Source organism: Leptonotus elevatus, chromosome 8 (assembly GCF_054856555.1).
Source record: "Leptonotus elevatus isolate MCC_2025b chromosome 8, RoL_Lele_1.0, whole genome shotgun sequence".
In the NCBI taxonomy this organism is placed as follows: domain Eukaryota; kingdom Metazoa; phylum Chordata; class Actinopteri; order Syngnathiformes; family Syngnathidae; genus Leptonotus; species Leptonotus elevatus.
Genome location: NC_141246.1, coordinates 12,149,164 through 12,165,773, shown reverse-complemented (window position 1 = coordinate 12,165,773; position 16,610 = coordinate 12,149,164). Strand labels below are relative to the sequence as shown.

Below are 16,610 nucleotides of genomic sequence, written 5' to 3'. Positions count from 1 at the left end.
AACCCACGCCTGGCAACCAGTACAGGGTGTACCCCGCCTACTGCCCGAAGCCAGCTGGGATAGGCTCCAGCAACCCCGCGACCCTTGTGAGGACAAGCGGTACAGAAAATGGATGGATGGATAAATATGTTACTAATTATTTATTATCTTCTGTGCGTGAGCATTATTAAACATCAACAAAATTAGCCTATTCTAAACGGTTAGCAATCGCGATTAGCATTAGCACGCTAGTGATTACACTTAAGATAAACAAAGTACCACCATTTAGTTCACACATACATCATTATATTTACATGAGTTGAATTGAGTGGATATAATTACTAATTATTTATCATCTTCTGTGCATGATCAGTATTAAACGGCAACAAAATGAGCCTACGCTAAACGGTTAGCAATCGCGATTAGCATTAGGGCACTAGCAATTGCAATTTAAGGTAAACAAACACTAACCACCATTTAGTTCACACAGTATTGATATGACACGTAGTAGTTCCTGTTAGATTATTAACATTGTTTTTCTGTTTCAATTTATATTTTAATCATTTTTGATATTAGCTAGAGCTGTGTAATAATAAGACAACAGTTAATTCATATGTTAGTCAATCTATAGTCCTTTGTTCTCCTCTCTGGGAAAGAAATGTCTAGTAAGGTTTCTGAGTTATCTAAATGAGGGATGTTTGAAAGTGCAAGCAGAGGTCTGTCCATAAATTTCCTGGTGCAAGGAGGTGCCGGGGACCAATTATTTACCCACATCTGGAGTGGACTGAGATAGGAACGGAGTAAGATTATCAAGTTGTGTATTTCACTCTGCTGACAGAACAAGATGACAGGGGGGGGGAGTATTCTTTCTAAACACTGTTTTTGTATAAGTGTGCAAGAGTAGAGAGCGAGAGACACACTTTGCGGTCACTGCTGATTGAGCAAGGATCCAAAGTGGCTTCGGAAATTTCTGAATAATAAAAGCTGGCAAGAAACTTCTTCACGAGATCTCAACTTTGAGTTTTATTTGAACACGCAGGAAATCAAAGGAATGATTTCTAACACTGTCCACTGTGTGCGTCTGCAAAAAAGGTCTCTAGAAACATGGCAACATGGAGCTTTGAGGCAGACATCTTCAGTAAACCTATATTTAAAGTTGACTTTTCCGAATTGGTCGACCCCCCCCCCCCCCCCCCCCAGCCCTAGTCAGGAGCATTTTTGCTTGCTGATGAGCTGGTCATTTGAATGAGCTGTGTTGGAGGAGGGAAACATGGAAAACAGACCTCGTGGACTGGAGTTTCCTATCCCTGCTCTAAACTTCAGTGCCGTTGTCAGGATGTTCTGGAGAAGCTACGTCCTCTACATCCGCTCCCAGGCGTGATTCTGGAGTGGAGGAGGATCACCAACGCTCTGACTAAAGTGGTGTTCCCGCTGCAGAGGGAGAAGCAGTATCACGCTACACTGGCCATGGATAGAATTTACCCCATAGCCCAGACGCACACGGCTACAGGTGCACATCTAGGCCACTGCATGGAGACGGTCATCGAAAATATTCATATGCATCTGTATTTCTATTTATTTTTCTTGTATTGCTTTAGGTCGAGTGAGTTTCACAGAGCCTAACATACAGAACGTCCCCAAAGACTTTGACATTGACATGCCCACTGTGGTGGGAGAGAGCCCACCTTCACAAGATGGCCGCTACAAGAGCAAGCATGGGTACGTCAACACTGCTTTGATAGACGGTGAACAGTAGACATGAGTTTACCGTACAAACAATGATAGTTGTAATTGACACTGTCTGACAGAGGGATTAACTGTACTGTATCATACTTAGTACATACTTTTTGTGTTAGCCTTGGTTGCTCTGAGTCCCGCACTGTCCGACTGTCTTATGGTGTTCCACAAGGTTCAATTCTGGGGCCTCTGCTGTTTTCACTGTATGTTATAAAGCATAACAGAGATGTGAGTACTTTGTGAGTACATTTTGCAAGAATCAAGCTTTTTATGTTTCAGAAAGAAGAGATGTTCTTTGGCCCCGTCGGTTTCCAACAGCGAGGCTGCCAATCGAGGCCCATCTTTCTCCGTCAGCATGAGACACGCTTTTGTAACCTTCTCAGGTGGTCCATGATGCATTTTAGTGTACGCGTTTTGCCTTTTCACACACAATTTCCCCCACGTCTCACATTTTGCTGCGCTCGGCCTCGTTTTGTTGCAGGCGGGATGATGTTGGCGGCGGATTACTCCCAGCTGGAGTTGAGGGTGCTGGCTCACCTGTCCAAAGATCAGCGTCTGCTGCAGGTGCTGAATGGGGGCGCCGACGTGTTTCGCTGCATCGCCGCCGAATGGAAAAGCGTCGACCCCGACACTGTCAATGACAATCTCAGACAGCAAGCCAAGCAGGTGCGTCAAGATTAACGTGTAGCAACGTGCAAATTCAAAATCACTTTGACTTGTTTTGCTAGATTTGCTACGGCATTATTTACGGGATGGGAGCCAAGTCTTTAGGGGAGCAGATGGGCGTGGAGGAGAACGATGCGGCTTGCTATATTGAAAGTTTCAAGGCCAGATACAAAGGTAGGCAACACATTGATACAATTGCTGTATGGTGGCAATTAACTATAGACTGAGTAACAAACAGCATTGGTGGTGCGGCATTATAATTTTTTAGCCGATGGATATTTGAACACAAATCGTAGAGTAACGTGTTGATAAATAATACAATACTCACAGGCATGTATTCTTTATCCTGTGCAGCGAATAAAGAAGGTAAGATTACAATCAATCTGCCGGTAACATACTTGAGAAACGTAACAGTGCTGTATAAAGAAAATACCCACTGGAAATGTAATTCAGTCCAATTGCGGACGCCTTGGATGTCCGGATTTCACGATATGCGCTTGGCCTCATGGGAAATGTGGTTCTTTCAAGGGAAATTCAAGGGAAAACAATACCGCTTTTGTCCAAAGGTGCAGCCATAATCAACAAAAACTGCTCATTTGTGCTACTTTCAAGCACAAACTATGTAATTCCTTACATTTCACGCCATTATAACCATGACAATAAGGAACATTGCAAAACTAATACCTCTCAACATTGTCAATCAAAAATTTGCATTTTTTTTTTTTAGCAACTCTTATACTGGATGTTATTCGATTGTTGTGTTTGCATAGGGATTAACAGTTTCCTCAGAGAAACGGTGAAGAAGTGCATCAAGGATGGTTACGTTCAGACTCTGATGGGACGTCGCAGATACCTTCCTGGAATCACCAGTACAACTCCTCATGTCAAAGCACACGTATGCATTCAAGTCAAGTTTTCAAAAATATAGGCGTCTACTCTGTATTGTGGAAAATCCTGTTTAGCATAATGAAACACTTTTAGCCATCTACCTTTTGTCAGATCACTTTGTCGATTTTTTATTTTCATCTCGATTCCGGGCTGAAAACCCAGATGTCCACAAAATGACGTTTTTGTAGTTTCTTGCATATTGAGCATCAAGATTGACAGTTCAATTAGTGCAAAATGGGATCTATTGACAGTGATGTATAATGATGATTTTACTCCCCAATTCTATCTAGGCGGAGCGTCAGGCAGTGAACACAACTGTCCAAGGCTCAGCAGCAGACATTGTTAAACGCGCCACCATCAACATCCACAGGCGGCTGAGAAAAACATACCCGAAAGCTCCACTCTCTCACCAGCACACACACGCAGGTAACGCACGCACGCACGCACTCAGTCAGGAAGGACCGCATCTCATAATTGTGTGTCGTGCATGTGCGATGTCAAACTGTCTACTATAGGAACAGGCAGTTATCCTCGGAGAGGCGCACACTTGAGAGGAGCATACTTTGTCCTGCAGCTCCATGATGAACTCTTCTATGAAACTACAGGAGAGAATCTCATACAGGTATAGTAAATGTACACTCACTTACCGCAACATCAGGTACAGTTGCGCCATCAAATGAGATCTAGTATAAAAGTCTTTACAAAGATCCATATGGTGGTCGAAAGAAATTTGTGTAACGTGGGTAAGTGGATATATAGCACTCGTATGCGTGACCTAACAATTATGTTCTGTTTCCTTCCAGGTGGCTCAGATAGTGAAGAGGGAGATGGAGTCAGCAGTAAAACTTTATGTGAAGCTAAAAGCCAAAGTAAAAGCAGGACCCAGTTGGGGCAATTTGCAGGACTTGGATATTTAATGTACTGTTCTATGTGTAGTCTGTCATATTTAAGTACAATATTTTTAATCACGGCGTTAAAGAATGAAATAATTACTTTTAAAGGTAAATTAACCGGGTGAACATATTTATTTGTACAGTATACTGTCAGCATGAGATTTAACTGTATTGACTCAGATAATATCTATGACACTGAGCAATGTAATGTAAAAACTAATTTATTAAAAAGCGTATGGTGCTTAAAACAAACAAGACTGACAGGTTTAACAGCCTGAAAACTCACATTTTTATTATGTCACAAGAACTATCAGTATCAACATTGCTCTTTGACAGTTTTCGCAATTGGGGACTTTTATTGCAAATAATGTTGTGGAACAGACTTTTTTTTTTTTGTTGTAAAAGTGTGGAGGTGGCACACTTACACCATGTTATCTCTCTTTAACAATCCCTTACTTGTCAGAAAGCTTCCAACAGAGACGATGTGCAACACTTTAAGGACTTCAGCAAGAAGTAAATAAATGCAAAATCAGCAAACTTAGAAAAACAGAAATCCAGAAAGAAAGAAAAAATCTCAAAAACGTTGCTTGTAATGATCCCAGATGTGAGTGAGAAGTCCATCGACAACTACCACCACTAAGCATAGAAGTGAGTGCAGCAAAGACGATGATGAAACATTAGTAACACGCATTGACTTTTTAGTTACAAGTGTGGCTAAAGGTTAAATTTGTTGAAATATAAACAAATAATGGGCATCGATGTTGGCTTCTTCTTTGATACATTACACCTCTGAACTAAACTTCACCATCCTTAAATGCGTGCAATCGCCACTAACTTAATGAGAAAATAGGAGCTGTGAATGATTCTGTAAACACACTTTTTCTTTTCTTTACTGGCTTTAGTACCATAAACAAAAAAGGGTCTTAAGGCATCAGCACAAGCGGCGCTGTCCACTTTATCGTCACAGTAAAAAAAAAACACAAGACGGAACATACTGTATGTACACAAATACAGTTAGTTAAGTGCTACCCGGGAACCTTCATGTTCCTCTGGTTGGATCAGAGGCAAGAAAACCAGGAACCAAGGCTGAGGAGGAGTGTGTGCTGCGACCACTTCCTGGTCATTCCGACGGCGTACATGAAGGAGACACGAAGCGGGACGTCGTCAGGGCGTATGTTCATCACGGCTGAAGAAGTACCTGATCGGCGGACCGGCGAGGTCGTCTTCTTCGGCTCTCTCCGGAGCGAACGATACCGTGAGATCGACATATTGGCGGCCCGCCGACGGTTTGATCAGCTTCTGCATCCTGCATGCAAAAATAAATAAAAAGATGACGCAATAATACATTGGAAATATTAGAATACTAAAAAAACAGCAACTCATGGAAAGTAAGTGGAGTGATGTTCCTCTGATCAGCAAAGTTGCCATGTCAAATAAATTAGCATACCTGCAACTTGACTTGCTGGACTGACTGCACGACGCACAGCAATCATGTTAAGTTACTTGCCACTGTCAATTTTGTTTGTATAAAAGTAAAAAAATAAAATCGGAGTGAAGAAATAAAATAAAAAGTTTTCAGCACTCACGTCACTTTTAGTCTCTTTGAGTGTCCTGGTATCACAGGCACGTAGAGCATCTTCACACCGTGGACCACCATCGTGGGTTCGATTCCATACTTCTCCTGAAATAGGAAAAGGAAAGCACATAAAACATTGCATAGAGTTCCGAATAAAAGTAAGCGGCACAACAACTTGTTGAGTCGGTGTTTCTCACCCTGACTGCATTCATGAAGTCGGACAAGGTGAAGTCGTCGTGGCCGCTGATAGTCCAGCAGTCCCAGATGGAAAAGTAGATGTTGTCCCTGAAAGACACATCATGAGAATGTAATGACATTCTCTATCTCAAATCACTTGTTTGTTCCACGTTGAAATTAATGGAAATACAAATGACCGCCATAAAAAAAATGTCACAAACTAATATTGTCCTTGCACTGCAAGGAAGTCCATGTGAATTGATGTGAGTTAGATGTTGTGAAGTTTGCTGGCGCCATCTAGCGGTGGGTGGTCTGAAGCACACACATTTTTGCTCTTTTCTTGAGACAAAAAAATTACAAATCAGCCTGGTATTTTGAAAAACTCTTATGTCAAGGCAACACTGCATTTTCATAATAAAATGCGTGAGGTGTCATCGCCGTCCATGCATTTAAACTCATATTTGTAGAGGCCAATTTTGGACACAGCTCGCTTATATTGGATCTCATTAGACTGTTAACCCTGTAGAAGTGGCATATAAAATGTCGCAGGCCAATGCAAATCGTTTCTCTCTCAATTTTGTGAGTTTGTGCTTATTATTTTCAACAACAAAAAAGATGTGAAATATTTGAAAAATCAATAAAAAGTGATTCTAAAAAGAGTTCATGTATGTCACTAAAAATACAGATGTCATTACCTGATAATTGCCTTTTTAACAGCTGCTGGCTCAGTGAGGACCACAACAGGGATGGCCAAGTTGAAAAAGCAGTTTTTCAAAGATTCAAATTCAAAGCCTCCAACTATCTTGATCAACTCCAGGGCCACCTACGATACAACAAGTGATTGAATGGATTACAATCAAGCAAATCCAACTACTACATTACGCAATATAACTTCATAGTCTTTTGAGATGTGATGTAATGCATTGCGCCGTCATTCTCACCAGTCCAGCCACAGCTGCTGTTGCCGTGGCGATGGCAGGGATGATCTTGCCGGCAATACGTTTGGTCTTGAATCTGTCGGCGGGCTCGATGGAGTACATCTTGGCTCTGAGGGCGGACGCCGACGTGATGAAGTCCAAGTGGCCGTTGCTGTCGTCGTCCTTCTCAAACTCCAGCGGCGACATCCGTAACCGATCTACATGTCAACGCGCCATCATACGTCATTGTTGGATCAATATTCATTTTGTACTAAGGCTGGCTGATATTGCTCTATCAATTATTTCCAATTTGCTTACAGCAAAACAAAAGGCAACATTCAAAATAAGTTCTGAAGTTGGCAGAAAAGCACTAAATGCAATGCTTCAAATCCCTTTAAGGCAGTTGAAGCCAAATGAGCGGTTTTCCTTGGTGTACCTGCTTTGGCACAGTCGCCAGCAATAGCATGCTGTAGCTGCCTGATGGCTGTTCGCTCCTCTTCACTGCTTAGCGGCATCTTCAATTGATCAGGCTTCTTTGCCGCCTCGTCTGTCTCGATACACTGTGAAAGAGACGGTGAACATGAGACGTTATGGTAAAAAAAACAAAAAACTATTAATGTGACATTGAAGCATACTTTGACGGAGGGTTGGTATTCAGGGATCTTCACATGGGAGAGAATTTCAGCCACAGCCTCTTCACAAACATCCTGAAAGAGGAATGAAAGAAGCAGCATGTGTATATGAACCTTCCTATGTCACGATGCAATGTTAAAGGGGAAGTCAACCTCAAATTTTTTGGGGGGACAATAATAAGTTCTATACAGCCCCGCTAGTCTAAATGTGGCGTTTTGGTTAATATTGCGTTAGTGGAATATGAGTTAAGCAGCAAAATCCGGCCGTTTTTTATCCATCTCAGGGGGCGGCCATTTTGCCACTTGAAGATGACATCAGTGTTGCTCAGGGCTCAGGTTACAACGTCGTTGGCTGAGTCCTGAGCAACTGTGATGTCATCTTCAGTTGACAGCAAGTGGCAAAATGGAGATGGATAAAAAACGGCTGGATTTTGCTTCATAATTCATATTCCACAAATGTAATATTAATCAAAATGTCATGTTTAGACTAGTGAGGTCATATATAACATTTGAGTTTGAGTTTAGTTTATTAGGACAGTGTGCAGTAACATTCACTTACTTGCTCCCAAAAACGTATAAATACGTTCTAATTTAAATATTACCATGCTCCCAAAGACATATTTATAAGGTTTTTTTTATGGGTTTTTTTATGCTAGAACATACAGAAGGCTTTGATGGAGCCTCAGAACTGAAAAGAAAGCTTGAAGCAATGGTAGTTATTTAAAAAACGGCCCGCGGTTGGCAGCAGAGTATAAGAGATCAACCAGGGCCATGTTGCAAAAAGCTCTTTCCCCCACAGTTTTAAATAGATTTGTGAATAATGATGAAACTTAGCTATATTCTAATTCTAATTGCTGCAAAACAGAAACAGATAGAAATATAGAAGAGACTCTAATCTTTATTTTTGGTAGGTTCCATGTTTTTATAGCAATAGAACAGAATATATTGTGTGGGCCTTGCAAAATCTGTTAAAATCCAATAAAACAGCCGGGAGTGAAGGGGGTTGCTTCAGTGAAAATGGCTGGGAGTGAATGGGTTTAAAAGATGGCTGCACCAAATTTAGCACAATGAAGTGGTTCCATTTGTAGTCCCCATAAAATAAAACAAATTACATACAAAACAACGTACAAAGTGCAAAATATATAGTGCTGTATCATATTATTGTCAAGAAATGTTTAAGGTTGACTTCCACTTTAATAATTGAAATATGTGCAATGGGCGCTCTGCACGTATGTAAGTCGGCAACTGACCTTCTCTGAGTAAGGAATATTATAAATGCCAGCGAAGAGCCGGGCCGTGCTGACAATAAAGGTAAAGTGCCTGAAAGGAAAGAGCGGAACAGTGAAGTAAGATGAGTTGTGCAGTACACGAAACCAGTGGTGTCAAATCAGTTTACTCACAGGGGCTCTTTTAAGTCAAAATCAATGGGAGCCGGCGGTCTTTTGGGGGACTGCCAAAATAAACCTGACAAACAGAGACAGAGGTGTGTTTTGCTGCCAAGTGCATAATGTTTTTTTTGTATGGGAATTTGGAATCCTGGATTGGCCGGCAACCAGTTCATGGTGCACCCCGCCTACTGCCCAAAGCCAGCTGGGATAGGCTCCAGCACCCCCGCGAGCCTTGTGAGGAATAAGCGGTCACGAAAATGGATGGGTGGATGGGAATTTGTTGAGAACTTACTTCCGTCTTTTAACCTTGTGTCCAGTGGGAAAGCATGCAGAAGTTGCAGGGCCTGCATGAAGAGAACATTGCATTCAAAATCTTATAGGAATGGTCAAAAGATTTGCTGGTTTGTTATGACTGTATTATTAATCATGTTTTATGTGTTCTGTAAGCGCTTTGTGATAGCTGAGGCTGTTTGAAAGTGTTACATAAATAAGTGTGACTTGGATGTGCAGGAGTACCTTTCTCTTGAAATATTTTTCAAATTTAAGCCGGGCCAAGATTATGCACTGTTCCCAACAATGGGGCCGTCTGTTAAGCAGTTTAATGACTTCGAATGAGCCTTCCAAACTTTCGCCCGCCTGCATCCTCTGTACACAAATGTAAAGGAATTATTATTATTTATAAAAATAAATAAATACAATAAAATAATAAAAAAAAATAGGAATTAATCATTGTGTGGATTAAAAACAAAACACAATTGTTTGCACCTGTAGCACAAATTCAGCTGAAGTGTGTGTCTGCCAGAAAGAGTTGTACATGGAGGGCTTCTGGACAAATGCATTCTCAAACTAGATGGGAAAGAAGAAATCAGGGCAACAGGATTAACAAACAGCATTTTTGGTATAACCTGGGAATTCATTCTGATGGGGTTTATATGGGGGTCTACCTTGTCCCTGGCCCACTGGATGGTGTGCTCTATGACTGAAGGGAATGACTTGAGGGTGCAGAAGGGGATTTCCTCTTCTGGGGGGTCCCTCTGGTGAACAAAGGTAACGGAGTCCAACATTCATTCATTCACTGCGCATCATTGATAAAAATACAAATTTGCAGGAAGTGTGTGACTCTGCAAGTCTACTCACGTGGCTATTGTAAGACTCGGTCAAATTTGGCACAATGATCTCTGTGTGTCCTTTAGTTCCCATGGTCCCAGAGTCCAGGAGTGCTCTCTGATTGGATACACAGCGGCTGAAACCAGTCAAATAAAGAATGTAAATCATTCAATTTTATTATTATGATGATGAATTATTTACGACAGAACACAATGTAATCACGACTTGACTTGTTTTGACCCACCTGTCCACGTATCTCCGGGCCTCCACATTGTCCAGCGCAGTGACCACCAGGTTCAGCCGTGAGTAGAAGGAGTCACTGTAGATTCTTTCCGTGGCAGGACACACCTTGTTGAGGTGGGCGTCCAAATGCAGCTCCGGGTTGATCTTCAGAGTGGCTTCTGCTGCTGTCGTACTCTTTGGTTTCTGACGTGAATTATTTATTTTTTTTAAGCTTATGTAGTTTGGGGAGTTGGCATTTATGAAACATCTCCAATTTAACATGGATTGTACAAATAAGATGAACATATTTTTGATGCTGTGGTTCTTTGACTTACAAGTTTACAGTAATTTCTGGACTATAAGGTGCACCTGACTATAAGCCGCACTAGCTAAATTTGGGGAATACTTGAGTTTGTTACACATACAAGCCGCACCAGACTGTAAGCCACAGGTGTTTTAATGTTATCGCACCGGGTTCCCGCTACTTTCTTTTCCATAAAGAGGGCGCAAATTGTCTCGCTCTCATTCTGTCTCTCCTACTGTATTTGGGCTCACTTGGTTTGTTTTGCTCTGCCTGACGCTCTTGCGTTTCCTTTATAGTGCGCACCCTTGTGATCTGATGGATAAGCCGCACCTTTGTATTAGCCGCAAGTGAAAAAAAGTAGCGGTTTATAGTCCAGAAATTACTGTAATTTGCTCCATGACCAAGCTCATAACTCAATTTACTCACACATCAAATACATTTTCCTAATTAAAATGGAGTGAAATTCCCTTAATCCGCTCTTGCCCCCCTTGTTTGAGAAAAATATCACTGTGTTGTATAAAAACATAACAGAGAATGTAAAGGTATAAACAGCTGTAGTTTTATAAAGTGCAATTACTGTCATGTACTGTAGTATTTTTTCCCCACTTCCACTTGAGTTTTGGCACATCTGGAGCATTAGGGATGGAATCTTTGACTGTTTCAATTTGATTCTGATTCTAATTTTTCCACAAAACAGCGTGTGGACAACATGAACAGCGCTCCCAATAAAAGCTCACACAAACAAGGGCAAGGCACTACAAAATAAATAAAATAGATTTTGGGACATTTTATATTGATTCTGAATCATAGTAAATGAGAATTGTGATTCTTATGAGAATCGACTTTTTGGCACACCCCTATTGGAGCATGTTTAAAACAAAAAATTTGTCCCTCAACTCAAATCAAGCAAAAATTTAATCGACCTAGCAAATGCTTGTAACTCCCAAAAAAATCGTAATTTGGACACTCAGGTACCACTGTACTTAAATAAACAATATTACAAATAAAAATGTGAAATAATGACAAATATGATAGCTATGTTTATATATTTATGAAGATAAACAAATCTGAAATAAAACAATGAACAAAATAAATCATAAAACATTTAAATAAAAGTCTTTTTTTTTCTCAAAAGAATTATGAAAAAGTATGGAAAAACACTGAAGAGTGACTGCAATGATCATCTCACCTGTATATGCTGTGGTCTAAAAAGAAACTGTCTATTCAGGTTGGACTTTTCTATGAGGTCCGGATCTGTGATGCACACCTGAAGACAAATGTGAAATAATTTTTCCAGACAGTAAGAAAAATCATTGCACGCCATATTATGTGGTTAAAAGCAAGCAGGAGAAATAAAGTGTCTACCTCTCCCGAGCTCTGAGCCAATCCCACTCCGAGCAGGGCAAAGTTTTTCAGCATTTCACAGCCTATGGCACCACAGCCCACCTGCAAGGGAGGCATCTTCTATAAGAGTGATCTAACATTTTTTTTTTTTTTAAGAGCTGGACAAAACTTACCATGAAGACCCTGAGCTTGTGCAGCTCCCCACACAACGATTTACCAATACAAGCTCGCAGTCCGTCATAACGGTCTCCCCGAGGTAGAAACTCTTCAACAGGCAGAGACTGAAGTGGCTTTACTACCTCAATGGCATCAAGATAAAACTACAACAAAGACAAATAAACTCATCAAGAAGATATCAAATATCTTATCGCAGTGCCAAATCCTCGTGGGGTATGTATGGCCTACCCATTGCTGCAGGGGTGCAAACTTCCCTGTGATGGCTTTAAGAACCTCCTGACTGGCAATGCCTCCGACAGCGGCCGCTAATGGAGGAAGGGTCCCCCTTGCCGTCCTCGCCAGCCATTGCACCAACTCGGTATTCACTTGAGCCTAAACAGAGGGGCAAGAAGAGCAACGTCACCCTTGTGACGTCACTAAAATTCTAAACGTTTTTCTTTATATGAATGAAACTTGCTAAACATTTGTTTTCAACATTGTTGGGGGACAAAAAGGAACTCACATCGTTCCTGAGTGTGGCATTCACTTCCACGGTTAACTTGAGTAGGGTCTCAGCATCCTGTAAACAGCTGGTGGCAGAAAGTACAACCGTTCATGAATTAATGTGACAAAGCCTTTACGCACACACACACACACACACACACACACACACACACACACACACACACACACAAATGTGTTCCATACAAAAAGGCAGGCGAAAAGGTTTGGATTACCCAGTGTTGGGAAGTCGATTGTGCTGTTCCTGAAAGGTGTCCAGAGCCAACATGGCAGCATGGATCTGTAGCGGTGCCTGATGGGAAGGTGGCGGGTAAATAACGATGAGGCAGCAGCAACGACTTCTACTTCAAGTCATAACTACGGTGGGCCCTCGCATATTCGCAGTTTAACCTTTACAAATTGCTTTTTTTTTCTTTTTTTTTTGCTATTCTATTTACTTGGTAACTGATTCTCCAGAAGTCGCTTATCTTGGAAGTCATGTTTTGCCACCATCTTGTGGCATTTATGGACAATTGTAAACCTTTTTGGGGAGAAGTTAATGACTTGTGAATTTTTGTGCGGCAGGGTTCGGTCCCTATCACCCAAAAATGCAGGGAACACTAAAACCAATATTTTGAAGCACGAAAAAAAAAAAAAAAGAGTATTGTGTTTCTGTGTAACTAAAAACAGGTTACAAGTTGTTTTCTACACTACTGTAAACCCCAGCAGCCGCTGTTCAAGTCACCTCTGGTTTACTGAAGTCTGGAGTCAAGACCTGAGGATCCCACAGCTGTCTCTCGAGTGTTTCCTAGAAGATTTTTGATAAGTTTAGAACCAAAAACAAAAACACATTTTTCTCAAGTAATAACCATGATTTGTTATTAGATGCTTTTGACTTACAAATGTGTATATCTTTGGGGTTTTCACAAGGACAAAGAAACCGCCATGTGCATATGCTTGTAGTTGGGATGTGTCTCCTATTGTAAAACTGTGAGGGGAAAGAACTAACAATAGACACAAATAAAAGAACATCAATTTCTCACTTATCTTCACTATCATGACACCTTGGCAAAAAAAATAAATAAAAAAAATAAAAACTCTTGCCAGAAATAACTACCTGAAACCTGTCTTGAGGTACTATTGAGTTCCACCATGCCATTGACTTCTCTGAAGACGACGCTCTGGCCAGTCTGGAGGCCATGAGGCTGGTTGTCCAGGCAGGTTACCACGCCAGGATTCTCCTGAGAAGAAAAATATTCAAATAACAAACAAAATCTTTCTCCAATGGTTTGCAACCACAGTAGGCGTGCACCGATGCTCAAAATCCAGCTTGCTCCTTCAAAGTCACTCGAAATATTTGGTACAAAATTGTTAACTGCTCACGTGAGTGATGCTTTGGATGAAAATCTCCTTGGGTTCTTCCCCTGTGGGATCGGACACTTCAAACTGCTCTCCGAAATCACAGAACACCCGCACGCAGATTCCGTACGTGTCACAGCCAATGAACTGCCGAGACAGTATAATTCCCATTAACATTTCACAGACTGTGCGAGTTATATTAGTAGGACAGACATCCGTTGTTGTTCATTTGTGTTTAGAAGGCCTACTCTGATGGGAGGGCACTGTGCGTGGCAAAACTCGTTCACTCGCTTCTGAAGGCTCAATCTGGCTTCAGACAGAATCACACACTAGAAAACAAAGAGTTGTCAGACATTAAACATACCGATTGCAACAGATGCAGTCTTTTATTTATATACTTGGTGAACATCCTACTCTTATACAGTGGACTTTCCACTTCATCTGCAGATCTCAACTAACATTAGGGGTGGGAATCTTTGAATGTCTTACAATTCGATTCAGTTCCGATTTTTTGGGTCTGCGATTCAGAATCGATTTTCGATTAAGAACGATTTTTGCTTCAAAATGATTTGATTGACAATGATTTTTGCTTCAATCTATAGATGTGCAAGGAATTGTAATGATCTACTCCAGTCTGACTCGCTAATGCTAATTAGCGCGCTACTCGCGGCACTTATATCACTCAAAAGAACTGCTCCCCGCTGAAAAAAAAACTTTGATTGGAATAACTTGATCGTGACTTTTTCCTTCTACTCTCTAATGTGGCTACAACTTAACAGTGTATTAGACCGCGTGGAACCACACTGCCCCTCAGTGGCCAAACCAAGTACAACATGAACAGCGCTCCAAATAAAGGCACACACAAAGGCAAGACAGTATAAAATAATTTAAATAAAATAGATTTTGGTACATTTAAAATCGATTCTGAATTGTACTAAATGAGAATCGCGATTCTTATGAGAATCGATTTTTTGGCACACCCCTAACTAACATACCTGATACTTTAGGAGAAAGCTGAGATCAGTGTTGTCATCCAGAGCAGAAATGGATGTGTCAACATGGACATAAGGGTTCAACTCTGCAACTCGAGGGCAAACCGCCTCTGACCTGAAAGGATATAAAAGGATTTTCAAGATGGGCACTGATGTATTGTACCCCACTGTGATGTATGAGAAAAGATAGATAGCTCATTGCTGATGCTTATTACCTTTTCCGCTGGCTCAACACATCCTCTTTGTGAATAAAGAAGTTGGAGCCCAGATGCCAGGTCTCACACTGCTTTGTGTCATGGAGGGTGACTGCCTGTGCATACAGAACATCCAGCACATATCACGTATAGACAAACATTCACACTCACATTCATACATACGAACAATTCATTGTCTTTAATTAACCCAACTAGCATGTTTAGAATGTGGGAGGAAGCCATAGCGCCTGGAGAAAATGCAAACTCCACATGGGTAGGCTTGAATGAAGATTTATTTTGAACCCATGCAGAACCTACTGACTCTGAGGCATGAGGCTGCCTTATTCACAAGATTGCCCATATTAAATGTTAAGCGAGGACCTACCTTCACACCAGCCAGGACAATGTTCTTTGCTGTGAAAACAAACATGCCTATCGTCAGATCTCCGTTTGCTTGTCATGTAGTAGACACAATGGACACACATTGGGTGCACTACCACAATATAATGATAAAAAATCAACTAGCTCCTTTAAAAAAAAACGAAGTATTCCGCACAACTATCAGAAGGATGCAGTGTTGTTGTGCACCACTGTAAACAACATCCACAGTGATGATAATAATGAGCATTATTGCTGTAAGGCAGAATCTTTGACACAGCGCTTGCATTGGTGCTAACCAATACAATTTCACAATTGTGCAAGTGTATATTACAATAATGCAAGACTATACCTATCTCTATTCCCAGCGCTCCCAATCCACTGAGAAACACTGCGGACTGAGCCATCTGGTGCATGGCACTGTCTCCCAACACATAGCGCTGGCGACTGGACAGAGGAGGGGGGAAAAGGATTAGTACAGTAATATGCTTTTTATATGACAGTACGTACCCAAGACATTGTTCTTAGCAATTGTGTACGAAATGCCCCACTCCTTAACCTTAGCTTTGAGGTAATGAGGATCCCCATCAACAGTTTGGCAACTGGCGTTGCCTGAACATTGACACCACTTGCCTGTAAAGAGAGTCATCTATTTCCATCGAGTCTTCAGCCATGCTAGGAAGGGAAGAGGGTGGGAAATCAACTTCTTGAGAGATAACAACGCGACCTATAAAAACAGAGGAGTGAGCAGATGAGCTGTCACAAATACAACGCACCGTGGTTATAGCTGAATGGCTAACTGACTGCATGGCAGATAACTGTAGTTGTCGTTAAAAGTGGCATTTACCATATAATTACTTACAGAGCAGACTATCAAAACAACCCGTTTACACAAAAACACACAATATGCGTTGAAAATACAATATAAAACTCTATGTAAGTAAGTGCAGCTAGCTATCATCGTGCCAGTGTCTGGTACCGGTGACGAGCACCGACATGGGGCATGCGTAAATTAGTTGAAAGTGGTAAAACATAATTCATATAGTCTCACTACCGAAAGAGGCAATTGATCAAGGATTGATACTTCCGAAAGAATAAGATAATATTCGTTGTTAAAACTGTTAAAATGAAGAAATCTTTCATACGTAGAGACTTGTCAGTGTGCGCGAAGAGCGGTGGCGAGTAAATGGTTGTGATTGG

The 16,610-nt window shown here is 41.2% G+C and overlaps 2 protein-coding genes across 3 annotated transcripts in view; one reads left to right on the top strand and one right to left on the bottom strand.

The window, feature by feature from the left end:
* The window catches only part of polq (polymerase (DNA directed), theta), a 19,975-nt gene extending 13,788 nt beyond the window's left edge, over nucleotides 1–6,187 (top strand). The window contains exons 26-34 of the mRNA XM_086082504.1: nucleotides 1,315–1,489; nucleotides 1,578–1,698; nucleotides 1,996–2,099; nucleotides 2,198–2,382; nucleotides 2,445–2,556; nucleotides 3,153–3,277; nucleotides 3,561–3,696; nucleotides 3,786–3,892; nucleotides 4,074–6,187. Coding sequence (XP_085938630.1) covers nucleotides 1,315–1,489; nucleotides 1,578–1,698; nucleotides 1,996–2,099; nucleotides 2,198–2,382; nucleotides 2,445–2,556; nucleotides 3,153–3,277; nucleotides 3,561–3,696; nucleotides 3,786–3,892; nucleotides 4,074–4,187 — 1,179 coding nt within the window. The 3' untranslated portion in view covers nucleotides 4,188–6,187. The remainder of the gene's footprint in view (nucleotides 1–1,314; nucleotides 1,490–1,577; nucleotides 1,699–1,995; nucleotides 2,100–2,197; nucleotides 2,383–2,444; nucleotides 2,557–3,152; nucleotides 3,278–3,560; nucleotides 3,697–3,785; nucleotides 3,893–4,073) is intronic.
* Nucleotides 4,429–16,609, bottom strand: uba6 (ubiquitin like modifier activating enzyme 6). 2 transcript variants are annotated; one of them, XM_086082505.1, is made up of 32 exons: nucleotides 16,556–16,609; nucleotides 16,044–16,137; nucleotides 15,763–15,857; nucleotides 15,418–15,446; nucleotides 15,054–15,148; nucleotides 14,842–14,953; nucleotides 14,095–14,175; nucleotides 13,871–13,993; nucleotides 13,605–13,728; nucleotides 13,388–13,491; nucleotides 13,233–13,295; nucleotides 12,724–12,800; nucleotides 12,510–12,576; nucleotides 12,236–12,379; nucleotides 12,004–12,150; nucleotides 11,852–11,932; nucleotides 11,676–11,753; nucleotides 10,205–10,386; nucleotides 9,991–10,096; nucleotides 9,798–9,887; nucleotides 9,619–9,699; nucleotides 9,370–9,498; nucleotides 9,146–9,197; nucleotides 8,866–8,929; nucleotides 8,716–8,785; nucleotides 7,469–7,540; nucleotides 7,270–7,393; nucleotides 6,858–7,051; nucleotides 6,612–6,739; nucleotides 5,937–6,024; nucleotides 5,750–5,844; nucleotides 4,429–5,469 (listed from the first exon to the last, which is right to left on the bottom strand). In XM_086082505.1, the coding sequence occupies exons 2-32, from the start codon at nucleotides 16,082–16,084 to the stop codon at nucleotides 5,328–5,330; spliced, it is 3,078 nt and encodes a 1,025-aa protein (XP_085938631.1). In that variant the 5' UTR covers nucleotides 16,085–16,137; nucleotides 16,556–16,609; the 3' UTR covers nucleotides 4,429–5,327. The 2 variants fall into 2 exon arrangements, with proteins under 2 accessions (XP_085938631.1, XP_085938632.1); XM_086082506.1 differs by having other exon boundaries at nucleotides 16,465–16,571.
* Between the last annotated feature and the right edge of the window lies 1 nt (nucleotide 16,610).

What these genes read in the sequence shown, in the direction of transcription:
- uba6 (XM_086082505.1), bottom strand. Translation starts at nt 16,084, where the DNA reads ATGGCTGAAGACTCGATGGAAATAGATGACTCTCTTTACAG. An exon ending in TCATCCAAAGCATCACTCAC is followed by an intron (nt 13,729 to 13,870) that starts GTGAGCAGTTAA and finishes TTTTCTTCTCAG; the next exon opens with GAGAATCCTGGCGTGGTAAC. An exon ending in CAGCAGCTGTGGCTGGACTG is followed by an intron (nt 6,740 to 6,857) that starts GTGAGAATGACG and finishes GTTGTATCGTAG; the next exon opens with GTGGCCCTGGAGTTGATCAA.